The sequence below is a fragment of the Podarcis tiliguerta genome (assembly GCF_965153285.1).
Source record: "Podarcis tiliguerta genome assembly, chromosome: 8".
In the NCBI taxonomy this organism is placed as follows: Eukaryota; Metazoa; Chordata; class Lepidosauria; order Squamata; family Lacertidae; genus Podarcis; species Podarcis tiliguerta.
This window is the reverse complement of record NC_139541.1, coordinates 86,619,977-86,646,877: the sequence shown is the minus strand read 5'-3', so window position 1 is coordinate 86,646,877 and position 26,901 is coordinate 86,619,977. Positions and strand designations below refer to the sequence as shown.

The following is a 26,901-nucleotide window of genomic DNA, read 5'->3' as shown; positions in this document are numbered from 1 at the left end:
TCATGTTTCCTGCTTTTGTTCTTGCTTCTGTCTCTCTCTGGTTGACCAAAGAATTGCTTGACATTGGAGATGGCACAGATTCCAAGACTGAACCAAACAAACTCCATCCCAAAACAGAGCCAGGCTTTTTGAATCTCAGGCAGTGAACCCTGTAATAACAATAATGATAATATTATTCTTTTTACCCTGCCCATCTAACTGGGTGGCCCCAGCCAACAAATAGAAAAACATAATCAAACTTCAAACATTAAAAACTTCCCAATGCAGAGGTGCCTCCAGAAGTCCTCTAAAAGTTGCATAGTTATCTCCTTGACATGTGATGGGAGGGCGTTCCACAGGGTGGGTGCCCCTACCGAGAAGGCCCCCTGCCTCGTCCCCGGTAACTTCTCACAATAATGTAACATTTAAGTGGCATCACTTTACTTTGTCTTCTGCTGGTCTTATTCTTAATTTCCTTCCTTTGTCTCTGAGGCGTAGATCTCGGGGAAGCAACCTAAGAGTAACTTTACCCCTTCTCGACCGGTCAGCCCGTTCTCCATGATTAGCACTAAAATCCAAAAAATATTCCAGAGCATACTTCAATGCCCCTCCAAAATTGAGGGCCTCGACCACTCCAATCTCCTCCTGGCCCAAAACCATATCCCAAAGGTCAGAACATCCCTGCATAGGAGGATCTGACCAACTTGCCATCTCCAGTCCTGACAGGACTCCGTCTCTCCAAGTCTGACTCACTCCAGATTCAGTCATCAAAGACGACAACTTATGTTCTTGCAGGACCACATCTCTCTCAACTTGTATTACTTGAGGTTCAAGAATAACCTCCTCCTTTATCTTCACCACAGCTTGCCCTGTCAGGGCAGATTCCTGGGTCAATTATTGAGCAGGTCCTATATAAATGTTCACTATTTGACCAAAGTTAACAGTTGCAGTAGTCCTCAAATCCATCTTTGAATGAAGCTGCTCCAACAAAGCACTTGTCCTGCACAAAGCAGACACTAAGACTTCCTGTGTCAATATTCTCAAGGTCAAAGCCTGTTTCTCATGATCTCTTATCTCTACAGTTGTAGAGTTCCCCAAGTCCACTCCAACAACAGTTCAAAAGCTCCCTCTAGAGGAAACAATTTCAGCAACAAAGTTGCTTTCGTTTTCCAAGTCTTTGTTCCTTTTTAGTGTAAAGTGGAAACATTGGAGTCAATATGTTTCTCTTATTTGACTTTCTGCAACATACATGTCAGGGGTTCAGGAGCAGAGGCACAGGAGAGGGAGGAAATGGAGAGCGAGGGGGAGGAGTCCAAAGGAAATGTCAGCGATGACAGCGGTCCGAGGTCTCTGAGTCTTTCCAGTGAATCGGAGGATTCACAAAAAGGGGCTCCCATGGTCAGGGCAAGGGGAGTGCCCAGGGGGGCACTTCAGGGAGAAGGGGCCAGAGGGGACTCAGAGAGCAGCAGTTGGAAATCCGGACCAGCGTCCACACCAGAGTGCAGTAGGGGGGAGGAGTCCCAGGCATCGGGATCAGGCGGCGCGCTACCAGCGGGAGAACATGAGGCAGGATTGACCACGCCTCCGTCAGGGAGCGAGGAAACGGTTAAGAGGAAGGTTAAACGCGCACGCGCGCCAAGTTCAAATGTACAGGAGGGCGGCACAGTTGGCAGCCCGGGTAGGGAGCCAAGTCCTAAAGCTCGCCGAAGAGAGCGGGAGGAGTCAGGGGGGTCAACGTCTGCGTCGGAGGAGTCCAGGAGGGAGGAGACCCCGGGGGGTAGCAGGACCCAGAGGAGAAAGGAGAGAAGGAAGAGGTGGAGTAAGATTAGAGTCTTAAACTGGTGTACAGGGGGCGGAGACTCAGATGGAGCTTCGCCGGTCTAGACCCTAGACGTAGAGCTGGGGCGCTGAGGCTTGGAAATGGAAACTATACTTCAATTAAGACTTTGATACATTACTACCGGCTAGCGTTGGTCCTCTGTGAGCTGGGACCAGGAGCCAGCTCTGACAATACATTATTATTCACAGTCAATTAATTTTCCCAAAACGTCTGTCTTTGACAGCTCGTTCCCAGGTTCAAGATGATAGAAATTTTTCTTTCTTTACTCCCTCTCCTGCAGGCTTGAACAGTTTAAAAATTTCCCCCCTCTTCTCCTGCTTCCAAGGGGGGTTTTGTGACTTTAATCGATGGAAGTTTAGTACTTTACAAATAGCTTTCCGGACTTTAGCTTGTAGTATCTTTGCTTCAAACTGTTTACAAAAGCAGAAAGGCGGACTTCCTGTTTAGACCTTCCCGCTTCGGTGCCAAATTACGAAATTTAATAATCCAATTGTCCGTTCTACTCACGGGTACTTGTTTAGAGTCCAATTTGTCCACAGGAAAAAAGTTAACGCTCTCCGACAACAGCAATGCGGCTTCACTCCGTGAAAAGAGCAATCGGTTCGAAGCACCGTGCCGCTCACCTCACCTCGCTCCGGATCCCCGAAATCGGGTTTCCCCATGAGTAGCGGAGGCGCAAAAGGTGCCAGCCGAATCCCAGGTCCATAGGCTTCTCCTGCCCGCGGTTTTGATGGGTCTCCGCCTTGCTGTGGCGGTTCAGACCCTAATTTTCACGGAGCGGGTTCCTCCAGATCAGAGGAAGCCCGCCATTGCCGGTGGCGCTAACCCGGAAGTCTGCTTTTGACCTTTAAAGCCCTTCACGGCCTAGGACCCTTGTACCTACAGGACCGCCTCTCCTGGTATGCCCCACGGAGAGCCTCAAGGTCCATAAATAGCAACACTCTAGTGGTCCCGGGCCCTAAGGAAGTTAGATTGGCTTCAACCAGAGCCAGGGCCTTTTCAACTCTGGCTCTGGCCTGGTGGAACGCTCTGCCTCATGAGACCAGGGCCCTGCAGGATCTGATTTCTTTCCGCAGGGCCTGTAAGACAGAATTGTTCCGCCTGGCCTTTGGCTTGGTGCCAATTTGATTCCCTCCCTCTTTCTTTCTTCCTTTCCTTCTCCTCCTGCGATGAGGCTAAATTTTAATATTTTAATATTTCAGTATTTTAATGTTGTATTTTAATGTTGTTTTTAAGTTGTAATCATTCAACTTGTTTTTATTATTGCTTCTAAGCCGCTCTGAGCCCGGCCTTGGCTGGGGAGGGCGGGGTATAAATAAAAATTATTATTATTATTATTATTATTAATTAATTAGCATTGTTTCATAATTTGGGGCTGCACTTCTTCCCAAGACTCTAATCCGTTTGCCTCTTAGTTTCAGGTGGTGATGAATTGGAAATGAAGAACAAGGGAGACCACAACGAAATCCACACAGTGGAGGACACATATCAGGATTCAGACTGTGGAGAGGGCTTCAGTCAGAGCTCCCATTCCACTTCCCATCACAGAAATCCCCTTGAGAAGAAACACTATCAGTGCTTGGAATGTGGGAAAAGCTTCACCTGGAAACAGAGTTTCGCTGTCCATCAAAGAATTCATACAAAAGAGAAACCATATCACTGCTTGGAGTGTGGAAAGAGCTTCAGTCAAAGCCACAATCTCACTTCACATCGTAGAATTCATACAGGGGAGAAACCATATCACTGCGTGGAATGTGGAAAGAGTTTTAATCGGAGTTCCCATCTCACTTCCCATCAAAGGATTCATACAGGGGAGAAACCCTATCAGTGCTTGGAATGTGGAAAGAGCTTCACCTGGAAAAAGTGTTTCACTTCCCATCAAAGAATTCATACTGGGGAAAACCCCTATCAGTGCCTGGAATGTGGAAAGAGCTTCACCAGAAAGGAAAGTCTCACTTCCCATCAAATAATTCATACAGGGGAGAAACCGTATCAGTGCTTGGAATGTGGAAAGAAGTTCACCTGGAAAATAAGTTTGACTTCCCATCAAAGAATTCATACAGGGGAAAACCCCTATCGGTGCTTGGAATGTGGAAAGAGCTTCATTAACAGCGCCACACTCAGTTCCCATCAAAGAATTCATACAGGGGAGAAACCCTTTAAGTGCTTGGAATGTGGAAAGAGCTTCACCTGGAAAATAAGTTTGACTTCCCATCAAAGAATTCATACAGGGGAAAACCCCTATCGGTGCTTGGAATGTGGAAAGAGCTTCATTAACAGCGCCACACTTACTTCCCATCAAAGAAATCATACAGGGGAAAACCCCTATCAGTGCTTGGAATGTGGGAAGAGCTTCAATCAGATTGCCCATCTCGCTTCTCATCGTAGACTTCATACAGGGGAGAAACCGTATCAGTGTGCGGAATGTGGAAAGAGCTTCATTAGAAAGCATAGTTTCACTTCCCATCAAAGAATTCATACAGGGGAGAAACCATATCAGTGCTTGGAGTGTGGAAAGAGCTTCAGTCAGAGGGCCAAGCTCACTTCCCATCAAAGGATTCATACAGGGGAGAAACCATATCAGTGTGCGGAATGTGGAAAGAGCTTCAAACAGAGTGCCCATCTCACTTCTCATCGTAGACTTCATACAGGGGAGAAACCCTATCAATGTGCTGAATGTGGAAAGAGCATCATTCCAAAGCACAGTTTCACTTCTCATTGTAGACTTCATACAGGGAAGAAACCCTATCAGTGCATGGAGTGTGGAAAGAGCTTCATTAGAAAGAACAGTTTCATTTCCCATCAAAGAATTCATACAGGGGAGAAACCCTATCAGTGCTTGGAATGTGGAAAGAGCTTCAATCAGAGGGCCCATCTCACTTCTCATTGTAGAGTTCATACAGGGGAGAAACCATATCAGTGTGCGGAATGTGGAAAGAGCTTCACCAGGAAAGAGAGTCTCACTGTCCATCAAAGAATTCATACAGGGGAGAAACCCTATCAATGCTTGGAGTGTGGAAAGAGCTTCACCTGGAAAGAAAGTCTCATTGCCCATCAAAGAATTCATACAGGGGAGAAACCATATCAGTGCTTGGAATGTCGGAAGAGCTTCACCAGGAAAGAAAGTCTAACTTCCCATCAGAAAAATCTTACAGGGGAGAAGCCCTATCAGTGCCAAGAGTGTGATCGGCGAGATTTATGAAAGTCTGGTCTCATTTTTAAAGTTCTCTTTAAAAATACAGTTGGAGCTCTTAAAAGGACTGGCTGAAAAAGCTAAAATCAAGACAGGCTTGGACAAGTTCGTTTCTCTTTGAAGGAAAAGGAGAATGTTAGCCGCTTTGAGACTCCTTAAAGGGAGTGAAAGGCGGGATATCAAATCCAAACTCCTCTTCTTCTTCTTCTTCTTCTTCTTCTTCTTCTTCTTCTTCTTCCAGGACTCCCTTTTCCTTCCTCTTTGCTCAGAGAGTCAGAAACAACTCTCAAGGGACCCTGAGCCTGCACCACGCCCTGGGTGTTGGAAAAACCCCTGGGAAGGCTGCCACCTTCCCAAGACACCGAGGCATCTCTCCGGTGGTCACCCTCTGGCTGTAAATCTTCCTCAGTCCAGAGAGACTGGTAATAAGGAACCCCTCCCTCCTGAGAGGAGCACACTCGTCTTCTGGCATCTCATTGCAGAAGAAAGAGACAATCAGTAGCTATAAACTACTTTATTCATTGTCTATACACAGAGAATCCACCAGCATGTCTGCTCTCTCTGAGCAGCAGAACAGAAGAGCGCACTTCACACAGAAGCGAAAGTAACTTTTCACAGTACTGAGACTGTGCTGAGACTTCCTTTTTCACGCTCTCAGACACTCACATGATGTAAACAACCATTGAGCTGCTCTCTGAGCAGCTGGTGAGATAAAAATCCGCAGGGAGAGAGGGACCAGCAAAAGGGTTAAGTGGCACCGAGCTGGCTTCCTAGAGAGGAATAAAGGGAGGAGGCTCCCCAGAGCAAAAGCTCCGCCCCATCCGGGCTTTTGTCTCTCTGCTCCGCAAGTGCTGCCTGGGGGCGCCTTCTGGGATCTGGTGAGTCGCCTTGGGGAGATGGGGGGTCCCAGGGCTGCAGGGAAGGGTCCCCCAAAGAAGACCCCTCTGGGGCCCTGGCTCCTGAGAGAGAGAGAGAAGGGAACAGGGCGAGCTCCGCTTTGCAAGGGCTCAGAAGAACAGCCAGGAGGGCCAGGGAGTCATGATGGGGATCCGTGGGGATTCTGCTCAGCTCCTGCAAGGGGATCCCCAAGCCAGGGCTAAGAGGTTCTGCCCCCCTTCTTCTCTGCAAAGCCAGGGAGGCTGCAAGTAACAGGAGGTCTGCAAGTCTTCCTTCGCATTCAAGAGACCGCTTGCTACAGTCACAGAAAATTGCTGATGTGTTAACCAAACTAAACCTGATGGATGCTAACCCTGTAAACACACCAATGACAACAGGTTATCAGGTAGAAGATACTGAAGAAGCATTTTCTGACATTACACTGTACAGAAGTGTGCTAGGCAAACTAAACTTCATTGCTAGATGTTCAAGACCTGACACTGCAGTAAGCACGAATTTGCTAAGCAGACAAGTCAACAATCCTAGTGTTAAGGACTGGAAAGCTCTGAAACGCATAGCACGCTATTTGAATGGCACTACAGACTGAGATTTAACAATCAAAAGTCAGGCGGTCTTGAGATATTTGCTGAAGCAAAACAGCAAGCTGGCTGGCAATCGCTGCCCAACTTGAACCCAAAGAATGTAGAATCATGAAGGCATACACAGCCTCTGGAAAGGTGATTCCATGCTGTTGCAACTCATGCCTGAGATTCAGCATTTCCATGAGGTGAGCACGTACATCTGCTCCATCAGCAAGTGCCATATCATGCAACTTGGCATAAAAGAACAAAGAAGTGCCCGCCTCTGTTCTTAAATGTGACTGTTGGAGACTGTCCCACATCTCTCTGGCTGAGGCCTTGTCACACAAAAGACACAACTCTTTAGGGGACACAATAAGCATCAGAGTTCCCCTTGCTTTGGAATCCTTAGCCTCCCATTCCTCGGTTATTGGAGCTGGGGGGGTGTCTGATATCACATGAAACAGACCCTCTTTTCTTAGCAAAGCTTCTGCATACTGCACCCAGTCCTGATAATTCCCTTTTGAGAGCTTTGGAATTCCCATCGCAAATTGAAGAGCCTCTGTCACTCTTGCACTGGCCATCTGTATTCCAAAAGCACACTGCATGAGGCTTTTGCTTTATGAGCTTCTGCTGCAGCCGATCAGAGCTTTTGGCTAAAAGTTCCAAGTCCACCCTTATTGCCATTAATTAGGGACTGGCAGGCTTCCTGGGGCTTGAGCACATACCTCTCATCAATCTTCTTGACACGCAGAGAAGATAACCTGCATTCCGTTTTTCTGCCGTTCTTCTAGGCCCAAAGCCAAAAATGTCGGAACCTGTGCTCGGCCAAGCTGATAAAGCTCATCCTCCTCTGGCCGAGTCCTCCGGAATCGCCTCCGACGTGATTGATGACCTGAGCCTCTGATAAGGCTCCAGGCACATCCCCCATTCAGCAGAGAACCAAAGCAGCACGCAGAAGTGATGAGATTTATCATAGCTACATCGCTATGCTTCATTTCTTACTACGCAGACAGAAAAAAAATCCTCTCTCTGTGAAAGCAGAGAGCAACTGAACAACAAAGGAACAAGAAACCAGTACGTCACACTTTGGGGAGGGGTCACTGAGTCAGGAAGAAAAGGGCCTGCAAACGAACCCTGATGGGACTGAGGAATCAGCCACGTTCCTTAGCCCTGGAAATATCTGGAGGCAGAAATAAAAACTTGGCCTCTGTGCTAAACAAAGTCCTTCCATCTCGCAGTGCGCAGTTAGTGTTATGTACTGAAGTTCTCACCCTGGGCCAGCAGGGGGATACTGTAGATAGTTTTCACTCAGTTCCACATATGCAAATAAGGGATTGAAAGTGATGTTCACTGATTGGATAGTTACAGAAAGTGGTTACTGTTGCGTTGTAGTGGAGCTCTATATAAGAAGGCTGGCTGAACCCTTCAGTTCAGTTCTGTTCTGGCCTGTGAATAAACAAGAGCTGTTTGACGAATTACTGTGTCGTCTGATATGTTCACCCACAACTTAACAGTTAGACCCATGGAACTCCCTGCCACAGGAGGAAGAGATGGCTTCAGAAGAGGATGAGGCCAATTCAGGGAGGAGCAGAGGGCTAGCGATGGCTCCAGGCCCCCCAGTGGGAGGCAGCCATGCTTCTGAAGGGGGAGGGAGTTGCCCTCAGAACAAAGACAGAAGTCTGTCTTCAGAATATGGGAATATAGTGCTTGAACTCCGAGTCTGGGCTGTGATTCAGACTCATCCATGCTGGCCCAGGGAACATTTCTCTTGACTGTGTATCAATCTTGGAGTAGAAGAATGCATTTGCTTTACAGGATTCTCTGGCACCTCTCATTAGGACAGGCAGAACTTGGCAGAAGACCTAAGGACTCCTTCCGATCTCCTGGGAACAGAGATGGATGAGCAAGACTCAGCTGGCCCTGAAGCAGGAAGAGGCCATGCCCTGGAAACTGGGAGCAGCGGAGGATTCTGGGAAAACACTGAGGAAGAACCCGGGTCAGGAGGACACCCTTTGCTTAGAGGTGGAGCCAGCAGCTCAGGCAGTTCTGCTCCCAGGAGGCCAAAGGACCCCAAGAGGTTTGCAGCCAACTCTAGAAGAGGAGGGAGAGTATACCCCAATTCTCTACTAATTTGCCCATCCTTTTTTGGAAAGCATCCGAGGAATGATATTGGACAGCCCTAAAGTGCTTGCGTCAGCTGCTCCTTTTCTAATCCTTTTCCCCACTGTCTCTTTTGAATCCTTGTTGCTCTTTCAGGGGAAGGATCTGTTAGCAGAAATGGGTCTGGATTCCTCTGAGGCAGAGAAGACTCCCTTGGACTCCAGAGAGAGGCCTCTGGGTAAGGAGGAAGGAGTTCTTTCTCCGTCTGCTCACAAGTTGTGGATTTTGAAACTAATCTGTGATTTCTTTTCATCTTATTGGAGAAGTCACAGGGAACCAAGAGCCCAGAGAAAGAGAGATGTGTTTTTGCACTCTAGTATGTGAAATGGGTACAAACGTCCACATTTAGGTGGCAACTCCTACTTGTCTGAAGGCGCACCTGTAGTTTTCCTTCGGAGTGAAGCATGCGCTCTTGGCTTCCCACTTACCTTCTTCTCTCGCAGGAGACGGAACGATGCCAGCAAGACCTGCTTGTCCATCTTTTCTTGGTGGCGGAGGGGAAGCTGCCCCTGTGGACCCAGAGCAGGTAGGAGGAAGGGGCCATGTGGGGAGAGAGAATGTCATGGACTGGGGGACACAGAGGAATGGTGGGAGGAACCGCCCAGGAAGGAGGTTGAAGGCTCAAATAGGCTTCTAAGCAGTTCACACCGCATACCAAAGAGTGGCCAGGATTCACCCCATCAGTCCCACAGTGGGGCTTTCCCCCTCTCATTCCCCTGCGCACATTGAAGATGTCTATAGGGCTTCAGGAGGGTCCTCCCCACCCGGCCAGAACAGCACAGAGGGACAGAAGGAAGGGGGTCCTTCCATGTGGCAAACGGGAATGTTTGTGCACAGGATCTGAAGAATGATTTGAAGAACACCAGTTTCTTAATGCCCCTCATTAAAATACACAACGAATAATTCCATTAACACATCAAAATATGCATCCATAAAATGTGCAGAAAAAGAATCCAATTAATACAGAACATTAATTAAGAGGCAGAAAACAACGAAGTGTGACAGTTCACCTTTATGTTGTCTAAGAGGACAACCTTTTTCTTTTAGGGTCCAGTGTGCTTTGAAGATGTAGCTGTCCATTTCACAGACGTGGAATGGGCGTTGCTGGATCCTGACCAGAGAGCCCTCCATAAGGAAGTCATGGAGGAGAATCGGGGGATCTCGGACTCTCTCAGTAAGGCTTAATATTATGCCTACCCCCCTCCAAGATGGCCCCCTTTTGCTCTTGAAGGGCTGGCCTGTCTGCAGCCCCCACAGCCTCCCATCAGGGCCCCTTCATGGGCGCAGAAGCAGAGGAAGGGCCTCAGGAAATCAGCCATGGCTCTGGCCAGATGCACAGGAGGAGGAGGAGGAGCGCTGACCGCTCTCCTTCCCCCTCAGGCTCCATCCATCAGCAGCCCCTCATCCCCTCATAGGGGCAGGGCCACCAGAGGTGCAAGGTGCTGAGCAGGGGGGAAGATCCTCCAGGGCAAATAAGGCCCCCCCATTATTTTTTCAGGCTCCTCTAAACTGCCCAGGCCTTCTTAAATGTATCTTCAAAGTGATTCAGGAAGTTGAAGTAGCTTCTGTCATCATCAGGGGAGAAACCCTATCAGTGCTTGAAATGTGGAAAGAGGTTAATTGAGAAGGCCAAACTCATGATCCATGAAAGACTTCCCAGTGGGGGTCAATGATTTCAGTGCAAAGAGTGTGGAAAGAGCTTCAGTCACTGGGCCTGTCTTGCTTCCCATAAGCAAGCAGGACACACACGCCTGCTTGTTGGCATCAGGCTGCAATAAGCTCAGGGCAACACCCGGGCAACATCCTTGCCGTGCGTCTTGATCTATCAGAAAACAACATGGAGAAGTGGCAGGTTGGGGCACCTAGGAGAATATCCTACACCCACCCTAACTGTGGTTTAGCGGGACTTCCGGTTGAGAGCGACCCTGTCACAAGCGGGGATTTTTCCGAGCGGAGAATCCCGGGTTTTTTGGAGGATTTAGGGGTGTCACAGGGCGCAGTGGCCCCCAGAAGTAGTGTCTGGAGGGTGTCCAGACACTCAGGTTCCCGCGGAAGCCGAAACGCAGACCACCCGGCCGCCAGGTAACTCCCAAGAGGAGCGAAGAGTGCGGTGGGGAGGGAGAGCGGGCTGAAGGGAAGCCATAGCTACCTCCGGGAAACGAAGCCCCGAGCTTGCAGGGGGAGCTCTTAATTCTCGATTGAAGAAATTCGGACCTAAATTGCTTAAAAAGAAGTGGATTCAACATCAGGAAGGAGCCGGATGAGAAATATATAAATACGAGATCAGCTGTCATCTGCAATCAGTTTGAACGCATTATAAAAGCAAAGCCGAAAAGAGAAGTGAGTTGCCGCTAGCAGCTATTGTTTCTTTTCCCCTTTTGACTTGCTAAAAACTAACCTTTTAGAAGATATAAAGTATCTTAAGAAGAATCCAAGTTAAAAGGGGGGACAGAGGGTTTAAATTTGGAACTTTGAAGGTTCTCTTTGTAACTGTGAGGGGAAAAGACAGAGAAATCGATCCCAGTAAGGGCTTTGAGAATCATATCTTCAGGAGTTCCATAATAGAAATATGGGATAGGTATAAAAATATATTAGAACCCAAAGTTCCACACTGGTTGTCTCCATTAGAGGTGATGAGTGTAAAGAAAACTAATATGAGAGGGAATTGGATTACTTACGGAGATTTAATAATTAAAGAAGGGGGGAAATGGAAAATGAAGCCATATGAACAAGTAAAAGAACATGTGTTTGATTGGTTGCATTATTTTCAGGTAAATGAAATGTTTTAAAAGGACTTAAAAGAGAGTGGATATACAGAAAAAGAATCGAAATTTGAAACAGAGATAATAAATAATGATTATAAGATAATGTCAAAAATGTATAAAATGTTGTTGGAATGGCAAACGATGGATGAGGAGGTAAAGTTGGTTATGATACATTGGGCCAGAGACTTTGGTTATAATATAAAATTGGCTGACTGGGAAAAAGTATGGAATGAAAATATGAAATTTACTGCATGCACGGCGTTAAAGGAAAATATTATGAAAATGGTATATAGATGGTATATAACACCGGTTAAGTTAGCAAAAATGTTTAAAACATGTAATAAGTGTTGGAAATGTAAAGAAAAAGAAGGATATTTTTTCCATATGTGGTGGGAATGTAAGAAGGTAAAGGGTTTCTGGGAAATGATATACAATGAGTTGAAGAAGATGTTTAAATATACATTTGTAAAGAAACCAGAAGCCTTTTTGTTAGGAATAATAGGAAGAGAGATAAATAGAAGGGACTACAAACTTTTTCAATACGCAGTAACAGCGGCAAGAATATTAATGGCCCAAAAATGGAAACGAGGAGTTACCGACCCTTGAAGAGTGGAGAATGAAACTTATGGACTATGCAGAATTGGACAAATTGACTGGGAAGATTAGATATCAACGGGATCACAAGTTCATCGAGGACTGGGGAAAGTTTACAGATTATCTGAAAAGCATATGCGACGAACAGACAACGCTAGTGGGATTTAAAGAGGCTTGTGAAAGTTAAAGATGTATTGTAAAATAGAAATAGAACTGAAAAGATAATATTAAATGGCAATATTAAATGTAGAGAATGCGTAAAAATAGAAAATATGGATGATTGTTGGAGAAGCTGGTGGAAGTCCAAAAAGCTGAAATTTGTGAATAATGTTTGATAAGGCGAATTTGTAAAATGAAAAATTTAATAAAAATTATTATTATTAAAAAAAAAAAAAACTGGTTTAGCGGATGGACTAAGAGCCCTGGAGCTGGAGGAGGGAGACCTGGGCCCATTTGACCCCATGGCTAGGAGCTTTGGAGGGAGGTGGGGAAGATGGGGAGTGAGAGGAGCTGGTTCTGGGTGGAAACATCCACTCTGAGGAAAAGATCACCAGCTAGAGAAAGGAGTCTCTGAGCTTAGTGGGAAGGACAGTGTGTGGTGTCCTGGGAGAGTAAATCAGGCCAGGAATGAACTGGGAGGCTGAGCCAGGAGAAGGAGGAGGAGCTGGAAAGAGACTGGCTGCTGAGGTCTCATCCCAGTCAGGAGGGGAGAGATCCTTCTAGAAAGAGAAGACTCCCAAACCAGAGATCCCTTGGGTCTTTTGCTTGGAGTACCTCGGGAGTAGGGTAACTGGCAGAAAGTGCCACCTTGTTAAGAGCCAAAGTCTTAAGTGTGAAACAACTGGGAAAACCTTGAAGGGAAATAACATTGTAAACTGAAATATCCTACGTTTTATCCACTCGTGTCATAAACTTCCTTGTTAAATAAAATCGTTAATGTTTATTTGAAGAAATCCTGCCTGAGACTCCCAATTAGTAAGTTTTACCTCACGCGAGTCCCCCACAAGATAATCTGAGGTAGTTGGAGGGCATTTGTGGGAATTGTATTGTGTGAGGTGGGTGCACTATATTTAAGAGAGAGAACGGGCCCAAGGCTGCCAGGGGGAAAAGAGCCCTTGCGTCATGGCATATTAATCGGGGGCAGGGGTGGCATACAAAGTTAAAGCCCACACGGAAACGTACCCAGAGACACAGAACAACCAGTTTAATAAAGTAGTGAAGTTCTTTGATTAAAAAGAGAAAAAAATCCTGTCAGAAAATGACCAGCCAGCGCCAAGCCAAAGAGACTCAGGATGACCCAGCTGCTGCGTCTGAGGAGAATCCTAATATATTGAATTAGAGATGATGAGGCTTCCTTTAAAAATGGAGATTAAGGCGAGGGCAGAACTGCCGCAAGCAATGTTGGGGGGGTTGGAGATTTTGCCTCAGCAAATGTAAAGTATGTACAGTGGTACCTCAGGTTACAGACTCCGCTAACCCAGAAATAGTACCTCAGGTTAAGAACTTTGCTTCAGGATGAGAACAGAAATCATGTTCCGGCGGCAGCAGGAGGCCCCAGAACAGTTTCAGGTTACGAACGGACCTCCAGAGCGAATTAAGTACTTAACCTGAGGTACCACTGTAAAAGCTGATGGTGTGCAGGCCTAATGGTCAAAGCTTCAAAATGCCAGTTTGCTATGAGGCAAGTAAACTATTTGGGTCCCGTCCCAAGGGGTGGAAATATACAACCTGATTGGAGCAAGGCAAAGGTCCTTCAAGAGGGGCCTAGACCCTCCACGAAAAGAGCAAGAAGAGCTTTTCTGGGGGGACAGGGATATTGTCCTCCATTTATTCCCCCTTTAGCCCCCCTGCTGGTCCTTGACATGACTGGGTGAAGAAAGACCAGCCAGACAAGATCATTTGGAGGGACCAGGGCCAGGCAGCGTTGGGACATTGAAAAACAGCCCTAGATCCAGGGCCAGAGACATTTTGACCCAAAAATCCACCTGGACAGAATTTTTACCCCTGAAAAGGAGGACGTGTCCTGGGGAAAGAGGACACCTGGCAAGCCTTCTTCTCTGGCGTCCCTCCTAGCCGAGTAAGATTGTCTTCCCTAAAGACGGTTTCAACCATGAGGCCCTCAGGGACTGGGGGGCCAATTCTGGATCCAGGCGTCCTTCCTGGCCTGGTTGAAGGAGCTGTGAAGACACGCTGATTCCAGAGGATGAGGAGCCTCAAACACACCGTTTAATCCACACGCGTCTGGCACCCGGTGTTGGCAACCCAAGTCTAAATCCAATTCCCACATTTATGAAATGGAGGTATTTTGCGGGGGTTGGGCACCCACAAACTTATAGCAATGTCACCGGAGGGGGAATAAAAGGCTTCCTAGGAAAATCCCCTCGGCTGCTCCTGTGCTGCTTCCAAGGCGACGTCACTAACAGAGAAGATATTTATGGCTGAAATACAGACCCAAAGCAGCAGATGGGACAACACAGAGTGGCCCCCCCAGCCACGTCTCCCCCCTCCAGCTGCTCCCTCAGCCCCCCCCCGGGACCCCCTCTTGCTGGGACAGGGCTCTCTGCCCCGCAGCCCCCAAGAGAGACTCGCCCCCCCCCCCAGAAGAGACACCCCCGGGTCCCCCATCTGCCCCCCCCAAGACCCCCCTCTCCCCCGCCCAGACGCCCCTTCCCAGCCCCGGGCAGAGAGACGGGCTCCTCCTCCGGGACACGGGTTCCCCCTTCACACGCACACGCGCCCAGGCCCGGGTTCGGGGTCCGCCTTCCTCCCCCCCCCCCCGCGCCTGCGCGACGCCCCGGGCTCCTCGGCAGGGAGAGAGAAGGGTTAAGGGGCGCCGAGCTGGCTTCCTAGAGAGGACAGGAAAGGGAGGCGGGCCGCTCCTCCTCCTCCTCCCCTCTGACGTCCCTTCCGGCCTGGCCTTCGCCTGCCGGGCTGTGGTGGGTCTCCTCTCGGGGGAAGCCTGGGGAACTCCCTGCCCCGGGGGGAGGCGGGAAGGGGAGGGAAGAGAGGCTGGGGGGTCCGGGAGGGAGGCAGAGGGACCTCAGGCCAGGGAGGCGGGACGGGAAGACAGTGAGGAGGGAGAAGGACATTCGGAGGGACATTATTGTGAGGGAGAAGGAGATTAAGAGGGACATTATTGTGAGGGAGAAGGAGATTAAGAGGGACATTATTATGAGGAAGAAGTATATTAAGAGGGACATGAGGGAGAAGTATATTAAGAGGGACATGAGGGAGAAGGAGATTAAGAGGGAAATTATTGTGAGGGAGAAGTGTATTAAGAGGGACATAATTGTGAGGGAGAAGTATATTAAGAGGGAAATTATTATGAGGGAGAAGTGCATTAAGAGGGACATTATTGTGAGGGAGAAGGATATTAAGAGGGACATTATTGTGAGGGAGAAGTGAATTAAGAGGGACATGAGGGAGAAGGAGATTAAGAGGGACATTATTATGAGGGAGAAGGAGATTAAGAGGGACATTATTATGAGGGAGAAGGAGATTAAGAGGGACATGAGGGAGAAGGAGATTAAGAGGGACATTATTATGAGGGAGAAGGATATTAAGGGGGACATTATTATGAGGGAGAAGGAGATTAAGAGGGACATGATTGTGAGGGAGAAGGAGATTAAGAGGGACATAATTGTGAGGCAGAAGTATATTAGGAGGGGCATTATTATGAGAGAGAAGTATATTAGGAGGGAAATACCATGAAGCTTCCCTTCTCTCTCTATTAACAAATCTCTGTATGTCGGCCATTTCCCCTTCCTAATTCTTTATTTGACGGAAAGTCCAGTTTCCGAGGCGTCTTCCAGGGCAGTTCCACCCAGAGGGCCTGGCCACCCTCCCCTCGGATCCAGAGCAGGAAGTCCCCAAGGGACGGTGGCTGGAGCTAGACATGGGCCCTGCTGCTCACCAAGCCACCCAAGCAGATATGGCTGGCTTGGGGCGAAGCTCTGGACTGAAGTGGCGTTGGGAGGGACCCCCACTATTGCCCTGACTCCAGATTACACGTCATATAAATGACTCACTTGTCATTCACAGTTATGACTTCTTCCTCCTCCTTCTCTCCCTACACTTGCTCAGGGAACATTCTTCTTCTCTTGGCTGTGCTTTGATCTTACAATAGAATAGTGTGTTTGATTCATAGGATTTGCTGCAGCTTGCATTAGGACACACAGAACTTGGCAGAGGACCAAGGGGCTCCTTCCGATATCTTGGAGACTTCCGGAGAGCCCAGATGGATGAGCAAGACTCAGCTGGCCCTGAAGCAGGAAGAGGCCATGCCATGGAAAGGGGGAGCAGTGGAGGATTCTGGGAAAACACTGTGAGGAAGGAACTGGGTGAGGAGGACACCCTTTGCTCAGAGGTGCAGAGCCAGCAGCTCAGGCAGTTCTGCTACCAGGAGGCCAAAGGACCCCGAGAGGTTTGCAGCCAATTCTACCACCTTGACCATCAGTGGTTGAAGCCAGAAAGGCACACGAAAGCTGAGATGCTGGACCTGGTGATCTTGGAGCAGTTCCTGGCTGTCCTTCCTCCGGAGATGGAGAGCTGGGTGAGGGAATGTGGAGCGGAGACCAGTTCCCAGGCGGTGGCCCTGGCCGAAGGTTTCCTCCTGAGTCAGGCAGAGGAGAGGAAGCAGGCAGAGCAGCAGGTGAGAGAGACTTTCCTCTGGATCCTCCCAAGGGGCTCCAAAGAGGAGGGAGAGTATTCCCAAATCATTTCCTAATGGCCCATCCTTTTTTGGAAAGCTTATTATTATTATTATTTATCACACCCATGTGGCTGGGTGCCTTCCAGCACATATAAAAGCATAAGAAGACATCAGATGTCTTCTAAAAGTTATGCATTTTCTTATTTCCTTATCACCTGATGGGAGGGCATTCCCCAGGGTGGGGGCCACTGTGGAGAAGGTCTTCTGCCTGGTTCCCTGTAACTTCACTTATCACAGTGAGGGAATCAGCAGAAGACCCTCGGAACTGGACCTCAGTTCATGGAGACGCTCCTGTGGGTATACTGGGCCTTTGAGGCCAACACTTTGAATTGTGCTGGGAAACGTTCTGGGAGCCAGTGAAGATCCTTGAGGACCAATGTTTCATGGTCCTGGCAGCCAACCCCAGACACCAGTCTAGCAGAAGCAGGAAGCAGCTTTCACCTCTGTCCCCGAAGGCGCTTTCCTCTGCCATTCCTTCTCTAACCCTTCTCCCCATTCTCTGTTTTGAATCCTTGTTGCTCCTTCAGAGGAAGAATCTTTTTGCAGAAATGGGTCTTGATTCTTCTGAGGCAGAGAAGACTCCGCAGGACGCCAGAGTGAGGCCTCTGGGTAAGGAGGAAGGAGTGTTTTCTCCCCCGTTTTGTCACATACTCTTGGTTTTGAAACTAATCTGTGAGTTCTTTACATCTTTTGGGGGAAGACACCTGGAGCCCAGGCGGGGGGGGGAGAGATGTATTTTTGCACAACTATTATATGAAATGGGTACAAATGTCCAAATGTACTCAGCAGGGGAGATGTTTATGATAGTAATTTGATTAGTTTACAATTACAGTTTAATAATAGCCTCCTTATAACAATGCAAAATTACAATACAATTACTTATTACAATACAATTACTAAACATTAGGAAGAACTTCCTGACAGTAAGAGCTGTTTGACAGTGGAATTTGCTGCCAAGGAGTGTGGTGGAGTCTCCTTCTTTGGAGGTCTTTAAGCAGAGGCTTGACAACCATATGTCAGGAGTGCTCTGATGGTGTTTCCTGCTTGGCAGGGGGGTTGGACTCGATGGCCCTTGTGGTCTCTTCCAACTCTAGGATTCTATGATTCTATGATTCTAATACCAATCTTTAAGATACAAAATTATATAATATAGGTGGCCCCCGCATGCTAAAACCGATGGTTTGATGATTTTCTTGATTTCTGCATTCCAAAATCTTATTAATTTCAATTATACTCCTGTCAAGATAACAATCCTTTATACAACAACTGCAATATTAATGACTTCCATTCGTATTGAAACATCAAATAATATATAAAACTACAAGTGAGGCACTCCAGCGATATCCTTACTCTTCCCATGTGTGGCAATCTTTCTGTTCGTGATGTTTTTCCCCGTCCTTGTAAAATGTTCTGTCTATCTTTTCCTGGTTGTTGCTGTTCTCCATCATTCCTTGGACGGAGCAAATATCCCATTGTGGTTTCAGAAATTCTCCATCGCTCTGTCCTGTGCTTCGTTGTTTGGCAACTTTAACAGCAGCTTCAAAAATCACACTGTCCCAATACATAACCTCTTTTTGCCATTTTTCTTCTCCGCCTAGGAAGGAAAGGGATCGGTCAAACTGCAAATGACTCAGTAATGAACCTTATCAGCTCCTACACAACTTTCAGAGTCCTTACATCCCTCTGTCTGGCCTAAGATAAATGCGCATTTATCCAATTAAATTAAATTCCAAGTCCTTTTAGCATTAATCAGTTCAGTCTGTATATAATAAAGGATGGGGAAGTGTAGGGTAGCGGTGCCAGGGTAGCTTAGAAGGGAATGTACAGAAATACAACCTACGCAGCATCTGAAGGAAAGCAATACCCTACAGGGAAGAGTTAGCTCTAATTTTCCATCGTAAACCTTTTGCAAAATAGAGCTTCCCTCCCTTTTTCCTTTCCATATCTGTAATCCAGTTTCATCCCTGCTCACCTGTACATATATAATTTGAACTAGCATTCAGTGGTGGGTTGCCAAGTCATTAATGTAGAGAAGAAAACTTCGTATAAAGAAGCCATAGGCTCCCCCCCCCCACCTTTTGCACCAAATGAAGTCTACTCTCAAATTCAAACCTGAAAGACCTTGCAGCTGGTTCAATTCCACAGTTTATGATCTCCTCTCTTCCAGCAATGCCTGTACATTAGTCCAAATTGAGCTCTGATTGACAGGAGAACCTCTGCTTCTTAATGGCAGCGAAGGAGGGTTTCGGCAGGCGAAGGGCTTTTGCACTCAGCGCCTCCCTGCCTCCCGCAATCCATGCTAGAGCCAGAACCTGGTACCGAGACAAACTGGGAGTGAAGCCCGTTCCCCCCTGTCCCTGGGGGAAGCTTGCAAGGAGAATTACCCTCAGTCATCCTTGTTTTTCCTTTGCCAACGATCTCCCGCTGCCTCCATTAAAGCAGAGCGGAACCGGAAGCTAGCAGGGGAGACTTGGACAAGCCCCATCTGTACTTAGAGATGCACTGTTTCACCTCTGAGAGAAGCAGGCGCTCACGGTTTCCACTTACCTTGGTCTCTCCCAGGTGACGGAATGATGCCACCAAGACCTGCTCCTTCATCTTTTCATGGTGGTGGAGGGGAGGCAGCAGCTGTGGACCCAAATCAGGTAGGGGGAAGGAGCCTTGTGGGGAAGGACTGCTTGGATGCAGACTGGCTGGATGCAGAGGAATGGTGGGAGGAGCCAGAGAAGAGGAGGAGGAGGAGGAGGGGTCTGAAGCTGGAGAGGGAAGAGGGCTCAGGGAGCAGAGGGAGTCTGTGGCAGAGAGCAGCCCAGACTCCGAGGCAGAAGCTGCAGCAGGAGAGAGGGATGAGGAAGGCAGAGAGGGGTCTGGCCGCTGTAGAAAACAACAGAGCCACGTGAATGTTCTCTAAGAGGACAGCCTTTTTCCTTTTCTGTTAGGGTCCAGTCTGCTTTGAAGATGTGGCTGTCCATTTCACAGACGAGGAGTGGGCGTTGCTGGATCCTGACCAGAGAGCTCTCCATAAGGAAGTCATGGAGGAGAATCGTGGGATCTTGGACTCTCTCGGTAAGGCTCCCTATTGGATCATCCTATCTGTTTTGTAATTCAAGACATCTCTCTATGTGACGAACCTCTGATATTTCGATGGGGCTCAACAGTGCCACCCACAGCACCTGGGATGTTAACACTCCCACAGCAAACCTTCGATGGATGGCTATTGATTGTTTTCCCTGTGAATATTCTTCCTCCAGTTCTGCTGTTTAAAACCTCGATCAGGCTGTCTGAACTGCCCAGGCCTTCTTAAATGTAGGATTCAGAGTGATTTGGGATGTTGAAGTAGCTTCAGTCACGTTTCCTGCTTTTGTTCTTGCTTCTGTCTCTCTCTGGTTGACCAAAGAGTCGCTTGACATTGGAGATGGCACAGATTCCAAGACTGAACCAAACAAACTCCATCCCAAAACACAGCCAGGCTTTTTGAATCTCAGGCAGTGAACCCTGTAGTAACAATAATGATAATTTTATTATTTTTACCCTGCGCATCTGACTGGGTTGCCCCAGCAAACAAATAGAAAAACATAATAAAACATCAAACATTAAAAACTTCCCAATACAGAGGTGCCTCCAGAAGTCCTCTAAAAGTTGCACAGTTATTTCCTTGACATCTGTTGGGAGGGCGTTCCACAGGGTGGGTGCCCCTACCGAGAAGGCCCCCTGCCTCGTCCCCTGTAACTTCTTGCAGTAATGTAATATTGAAGTACAGTGGTACTTTGGGTTAAGAATTTTATTCGTTCTGGAGGTCTGTTCTTAACCTGAAACTGTTCTTCACCTGAAGCACCACTTTCGCTCATGGGGCCTCCTGCTGCTGCTACGCTGCTGCTGCATGACTTCTGTTCTCATCCTGAAGCAAAGTTCTTAACCCAAGGTACTATTTCTCGGTTAGCGGAGTCTGTAACCTGAAGCTTATGTAAACCGAGGTGCCATTGTAAGGAAACTTGAATAATAATAATAATACCGATATGACAAGTTTCTGCTGCATTCTGTGATGTCGAGAATTTAAGAAAACATCCAAATTGGTTTAAGGTGATGCACATCATCATTAAATGTTTAGCCACTAAAGAAATTTAAATTTGGCAGCTGCTACACACATTTGTTCAATATATGAAAAGTGTTTTTCAGCACATAGAAGTGACGTGCAGCGTAAATTAATAATGCAGAGTTTTAAAGAATAAGAGCTTTACTGAGTTAAAATAAACTTCTTCATGTTCCAAACAGTTTGACTGAGATTCCATACTGACTCTGCTCACAACTGAGGCGGAGTGACTGACTGAAATCTTTCAGAGAACACACAGAGAAAATGGCTGCTAAGTCACATGTCAGAGTGACTCAACAGTTAGCAGTTAGGCCTGAATAACTTTAGTAGGCCCAAATGATTGTGCAGTCCCAGCACTTCCCAGCCTGCTTTGCTGCTTCTGCTCTCATGTGTTTTTGTCACATGACAAGAAGTTCATGTTTGCCATTTTTATTCCCCTACTCTTACATCGCCCACCACAAGGCAGCTGACTATGACCAAGTCAGTCCAGAGTGAATGTTCCCAAATATTTCTCCAGCTCTTAAAATTTGTTTAGATTTATAACTGCATACTGAACAACTTAGCATATTGAATACCGTATTTTTCGCTCTATAAGACGCACCAGACCACAAGACGCACCTAATTTTTGGAGGAGGAAAACAAGAAAAAAAATATTCTGAATCTCAGAAGCCAGAACAGCAAGAGGGATCCCTCTTGCTGTTCTGGCTTCTGGGATAGCTGCGCAGCCTGCATTCGCTCCATAAGACGCACACACATTTCCCCTTGCTTTTTAAGAGGGAAAAAGTGAGCCTTATAGAGCAAAAAATACGGTATATCTTAATTTTAACAGCGAACTTTCCCGCATTGGCCACCTTTTTCAATAAAAGCACATTTTATTTATGAAGATAGTACAGATTCATATTTAAATTGGAACAAAATGACGTTACCAGGTTAAGCTGTACTTTTAAAAACCTGAGAGAGAAAATATCTAATATTCAACTTGATTTGTATACAAAACTAGATGTTTTTACAGAACAAAAGGAACGTTATAACATCTAACTCCCTTCAGTTCTTCCTCTGTTCCAAGCATTAATTAGCATTGTTTCATAATTTGGGACTGAACTTCTTCCCGAGACTCTAATCCGTTTGCCTCTTAGTTTCAGGTGGTGATGAATTGGAAATGAAGAACAAGGGAGACCACAACGAAATCCACACAGTGGAGGACACATATCAGGATTCAGACTGTGGAGAGGGCTTCAGTCAGAGCTCCCATTCCACTTCCCATCACAGAAATCCCCTTGAGAAGAAACACTATCAGTGCTTGGAATGTGGGAAAAGCTTCACCTGGAAACAGAGTTTTGCTGCCCATCAAAGAATTCATACAAAAGAGAAACCCTATCATTGCTTGGAGTGTGGAAAGAGCTTCAGTCACAGCCACAATCTCACTTCCCATCGTAGAATTCATACAGGAGAGAAACCATATCACTGCATGGAATGTGGAAAGAGCTTCAGTCAGGGCTCCCATCTCACTGCACATCAAAGGATTCATACAGGGGAAAAACCCTATCACTGCTTAGAGTGTGGAAAGAGCTTCAATCAGAGGGCTAAGCTCACTTCCCATCAAAGGATTCATACAGGGAAGAAACCCTATCAGTGCTTGGAATGCGGAAAGAGCTTCAATCAGAGGGCTAAGCTCACTTCCCATCAAAGGATTCATACAGGGGAGAAACCCTATCAGTGCGTGGAATGTGGAAAGAGCTTCACTCGGAGTGCCCATTTCACTTCCCATCAAAGGATTCATACAGGGGAGAAACCCTATCAGTGCGTGGAATGTGGAAAGAGCTTCAGTCAGAGGGCCCATCTCACTTCCCATCATAGAATTCATACAGGGGAGAAACCATATCAGTGTGTGGAATGTGGAAAGAGCTTCAGGCAAAAAAGCAGTTTCACTTCCCATCAAAGGATTCATACAGGGGAGAAACCCTATCAGTGTGTGGAATGTGGAAAGAGCTTCACCAGGAAAGAAAGTCTAACTGTTCATAAAAGAAATCATAAAGGGGAGAAACCGTATCAGTGCTTGGAATGTGGAAAGAGATTCACCTGGAAAGAAAGTCTAACTGTCCATCAGAGAAATCATAAAGGGGAGGAACCATATCACTGCTTGGAATGTGGAAAGAGATTCACCAGGAAAATAATTTTCACTACCCATCAAAGAATTCATACAAAACAGAAACCCTATCACTGCTTTGCGTGTGGAAAGAACTTCAGTCACAGCTATAGTCTGACTTCCCATTGTAGAATTCATTCAAGGGAGACACCCTATCAGTGCTTGGAATGTGGAAAGGGCTTCGCCAGGAAACAAAGTCTCACTGTCCATCAAAGAATTCATACAGGGGAGAAACCCTATCAGTGCTTGGAATGTGGAAAGAGCTTCAGTCAAAAGAGCAGTTTCACTTCCCATCAAAGGATTCATACAGGGGAGAAACCCTTTCAGTGCGTGGAATGTGGAAAGAACTTCAATCTGAGGGCCCATCTCACTTCCCATCAAAGGATTCATACAGGGGGAAAACCCTATCAGTGCGTGGAATGTGGAAAGAGCTTCAGTCAAAAAAGCAGTTTCACTTCCCATCAAAGGATTCATACAGGGGAGAAACCTTTTCATTGCGTGGAATGTGGAAAGAGCTTCAGTAAGAGGGCCAAGCTCACTTCCCATGAAAGGATTCATACAGGGGAGAAACCCTATCAGTGCTTGGAATGTGGAAAGAGCTTCACCCGGAAAGAAAGTCTCACTGTCCATCAAAGAATTCATAAAGGGGAGAAACCATATCACTGCTTTGCGTGTGGAAAGAGCTTCAGTCGCAACTATAGTCTGACTTCCCATCGTAGAATTCATACAGGGGAGAAACCCTATCAGTGCATGGAATGTGGAAGGAGCTTCAGTCAGAGGTCCAAGCTCATTTCCCATCAAAGGATTCATACAGGGGATAATCCCCATCAGTGCATGGAATGTGGAAAGAATTTCAATAACAGCTATGATCTCACTTCCCATCAAAGAATTCATACAGGGGAGAAACCCTATCAGTGCTTGGAGTGTGGAAAGAGCTTCAGCTGGAAACAAAGTTTTGCTTTCCATAAAAAAATCCATACAGGGGAGAAACCGTATCAGTGCTTGGAATGTGGAAAGAGATTCATTAACAGCTCCACACTCACTTCCCATCAAAGAATTCATACAGGGGAGAAACCCTATCAGTGTGTAGAATGTGGAAAGAGCTTCAGTCAGAGGGCCAAGCTCACTTCCCATCAAAGGATTCATACAGGGGATAACCCCTATCAGTGCATGGAATGTGGAAAGAATTTCAATAACAGCTATGATCTCACTTCCCATCAAAGAATTCATACAGGGGAGAAACCCTATCAGTGCTTGGAGTGTGGAAAGAGCTTCAGCTGGAAACAAAGTTTTGCTTTCCATAAAAAAATCCATACAGGGGAGAAACCGTATCAGTGCTTGGAATGTGGAAAGAGATTCATTAACAGCTCCACACTCACTTCCCATCAAAGAATTCATACAGGGGAGAAACCCTATCAGTGTCCGGAATGTGGAAAGAGCTTCACCTGGAAAATAAGCTTCACTTCCCATCAAAGACTTCATACAAGAGAAAACCACTTTCAGTGCCTGGAATGTGGAAAGAGCTTCACCAGGAAAGTAGGTCTCACTGCCCATCAAAAATTACACACAGCAGAGGAGTCAGATCAGTGTTAGGAATGTGGAAAGAGCTTCAGTCAAAAAGGAAATCTCATTTCATCAAAGAATACATACAGGGGAGGAAGCATATCAGTGCCAAGTGTGTAATTGGAAGGAGTTTTGAAAGTCTGGTCTCATTTTCAAAGCTCTTTTTTAAAAAATTGGACCTTTTAGAAAGACTGAGAGCTGGCTGAAAAAGCCAAAATCAGGACACATTTCGACAAGCTTGTTTCTTTTTGAAGGAAAATATTTATTCTACTCTGAGCCCCTTAAAGAGAATTGGATTCCTGCCAGTCAACCACTCTTACCTGGACATCTAATTTGCTATGTCTTCTTTGACACTTTCTTTTTTTCATTTTTATGGTTCATCTCTTCAAGTAATTATTTGGTTTATTTGTTTAATTCGAATCTTAATTTCAGAAATTGGATTTTATGTAAGACAGCTTATGTGTGTTGGGTATCAGGCTAGAAGGAAGAGGGAGAACAGGAAAAATGCAGGAAACAGAATCTGACTAAAGAGATGAAGGAAAATTTGGAGAAGCTATTAGCCCGAATTGAGAGAAATAGTGAAATGGTGACAAATTTGACCACTAAAGCAGAGACACTGACAAAGAAAACAGAAGCACTAGATGTCTCCATGAAAGGAAGGGAGGAGAAGTCTGAAAAGCTGGAAGACAAAAAATGGAAATCAGAACAGGAGACGCTTAGGATTGATGTGGACGGTTTGGGTGGGAGATAAGAGGCAACTGCGGGCGCTTTGGCGGTCCTTGAGATGAGACAGAAAGCCCAGCCTCTGAGACGGAGAGGAGGGAGGAGAGCAGGATTTTAGCAAAGGTTTGAGCGGAGTGGCTGGGAGTGGAAGAGGAATTCATGGAGGAGGCGCCACCCTCCTCACAGCTGGGGGTGGTGGTTCTGGGGTAGAAAACCAATGTGAATAAATCCCCCCAGTGCCACCCCCTGGCCGGTCTTCCTGTCTCCCTCTCCCTGTGCCCCACCCTGCCCCAATCAAAGTCCCAGCCAGCAGCTGCCCCCCAGGCCTTCCTCCGCCCATCTTGGGGCCTCAAGGCATGCGGGCAGAATTTGGGGGGGGGGCAGGTTGGGCTCAGAGGTCTGCTTTCCTCTCCTTGCACTGGGAAGCTTGTCTACTAACTAATGGATAAAGGGTTGTTTGGAAGATTAAGCCATCTCTACCCCCCACCCTGTTTTGAAATAAAGCCTATTTAAGAATTGGGGACACGGAGGAAGGAGAAAGTTATGTACGAAGCTTGGATCCTAGAACAACAGGCAAGTAGGTTCCTAGAATGCAACAACTGATTGGCTTGCAGGAAAAGACCAATCAGGCTCCAGGAGGGAAGCAGAATCAGCCAGTTAGACTGGACTCGTGTAAATAATGTATATAAAAACCTGAGGTTTGGGGGGCAATCAAATCACTGTTTTACAAGCTGCAATAAAGAGCATGAAATCACTGACTCTGAATATATTTTGTTAGGATAATTAGTCCGGTGCTGCCAATAAATCTTCCCAGACAGATTTATGGCCCCCTTTGAAGTCCGGCACGCTTCCGCCGCGTGAAACTCTGTTGTAAAACACCTTAGCAGAATAAGCGCAGCATACGTGTGATAAAGGCTTGAGTAATGAGAAAGGCAGATTCTTTCCTTTAAGTCTTTTATTGCTCCGATAACATTGGCAAAAAACCATCAGAGCTCAGCTGCATCTTTCCCAGCTCCTCTCATCGAGCTGGCAGCTTACACACTGACACTTTCGCTTTCACAGAACACAAAGAACATTCCAGTCTGCTCACGACATTTCCTGGCTGACGTCCCAGGAAATCCCTCCCCTTTAGAGCCGAGGCATAGCAGTTTAACTCATTACTGCTCCCAACACCCCCTCTTGCCTCGGATCGGAGGGTAGAATCGACCCTTGGTCGTCCCAAACCTAAACCTACGCAAAACTCTCCACGTCTCTGGAAGGAGAGTGGCTTCGTTAAGCCATCAGCTATGTTCTTTGCAGAGGGACAATATTTCAGTGCTACTAATCCTTCTTGAACGCTTTGACACACATTCCGAACTCTCAGTGCTTCACAAGCTACAAGCGTTCTCTGAGCCTCTGCTCTACACTGTGGCTGTCCAGTCTCTGTGGGTTTCAAACGGTAAACCCACCTGCAACCTACTGCCTGTCTTCCTGGTGGCAGTTCAGTGAGTGAAAACACACCTAGATCCTTCATGGACTTCAACTCTTTGTCCATTGCCTTGTGCCACTCAGCTGCTTCTTCCTCAGGTAAACTCTGAATATCCTCAAAGGACTCAGGTTCATATCTAGCTGAACCTACCCAGACACCTGAAGCCTCATACCGATCAGGAGGTCTCCTTGTCCTCGCTGATCTCCTCAGTG

At 46.8% G+C, this 26,901-nt stretch overlaps 2 protein-coding genes across 2 annotated transcripts in view; both read left to right on the top strand.

Moving 5' to 3' along the window:
• LOC310684242 (uncharacterized protein) overlaps window positions 1-5,305 on the top strand; it is a 47,892-nt gene extending 42,587 nt beyond the window's left edge. Inside the window, exon 6 of the mRNA XM_083455031.1 lies at window positions 3,241-5,305. Within this exon, the coding sequence (XP_083311157.1) occupies window positions 3,241-5,021 (1,781 nt within the window). The 3' untranslated portion in view covers window positions 5,022-5,305. The remainder of the gene's footprint in view (window positions 1-3,240) is intronic.
• A 9,500-nt stretch (window positions 5,306-14,805) lies between these two features.
• LOC310684204 (uncharacterized protein) lies at window positions 14,806-25,975 on the top strand. The gene is made up of 6 exons (XM_083454842.1): window positions 14,806-14,924; window positions 16,136-16,639; window positions 17,227-17,308; window positions 19,262-19,344; window positions 19,639-19,765; window positions 21,926-25,975. The coding sequence occupies exons 2-6, from the start codon at window positions 16,226-16,228 to the stop codon at window positions 24,526-24,528; spliced, it is 3,309 nt and encodes a 1,102-aa protein (XP_083310968.1). The 5' UTR covers window positions 14,806-14,924; window positions 16,136-16,225; the 3' UTR covers window positions 24,529-25,975.
• Window positions 25,976-26,901: the final 926 nt, after the last annotated feature.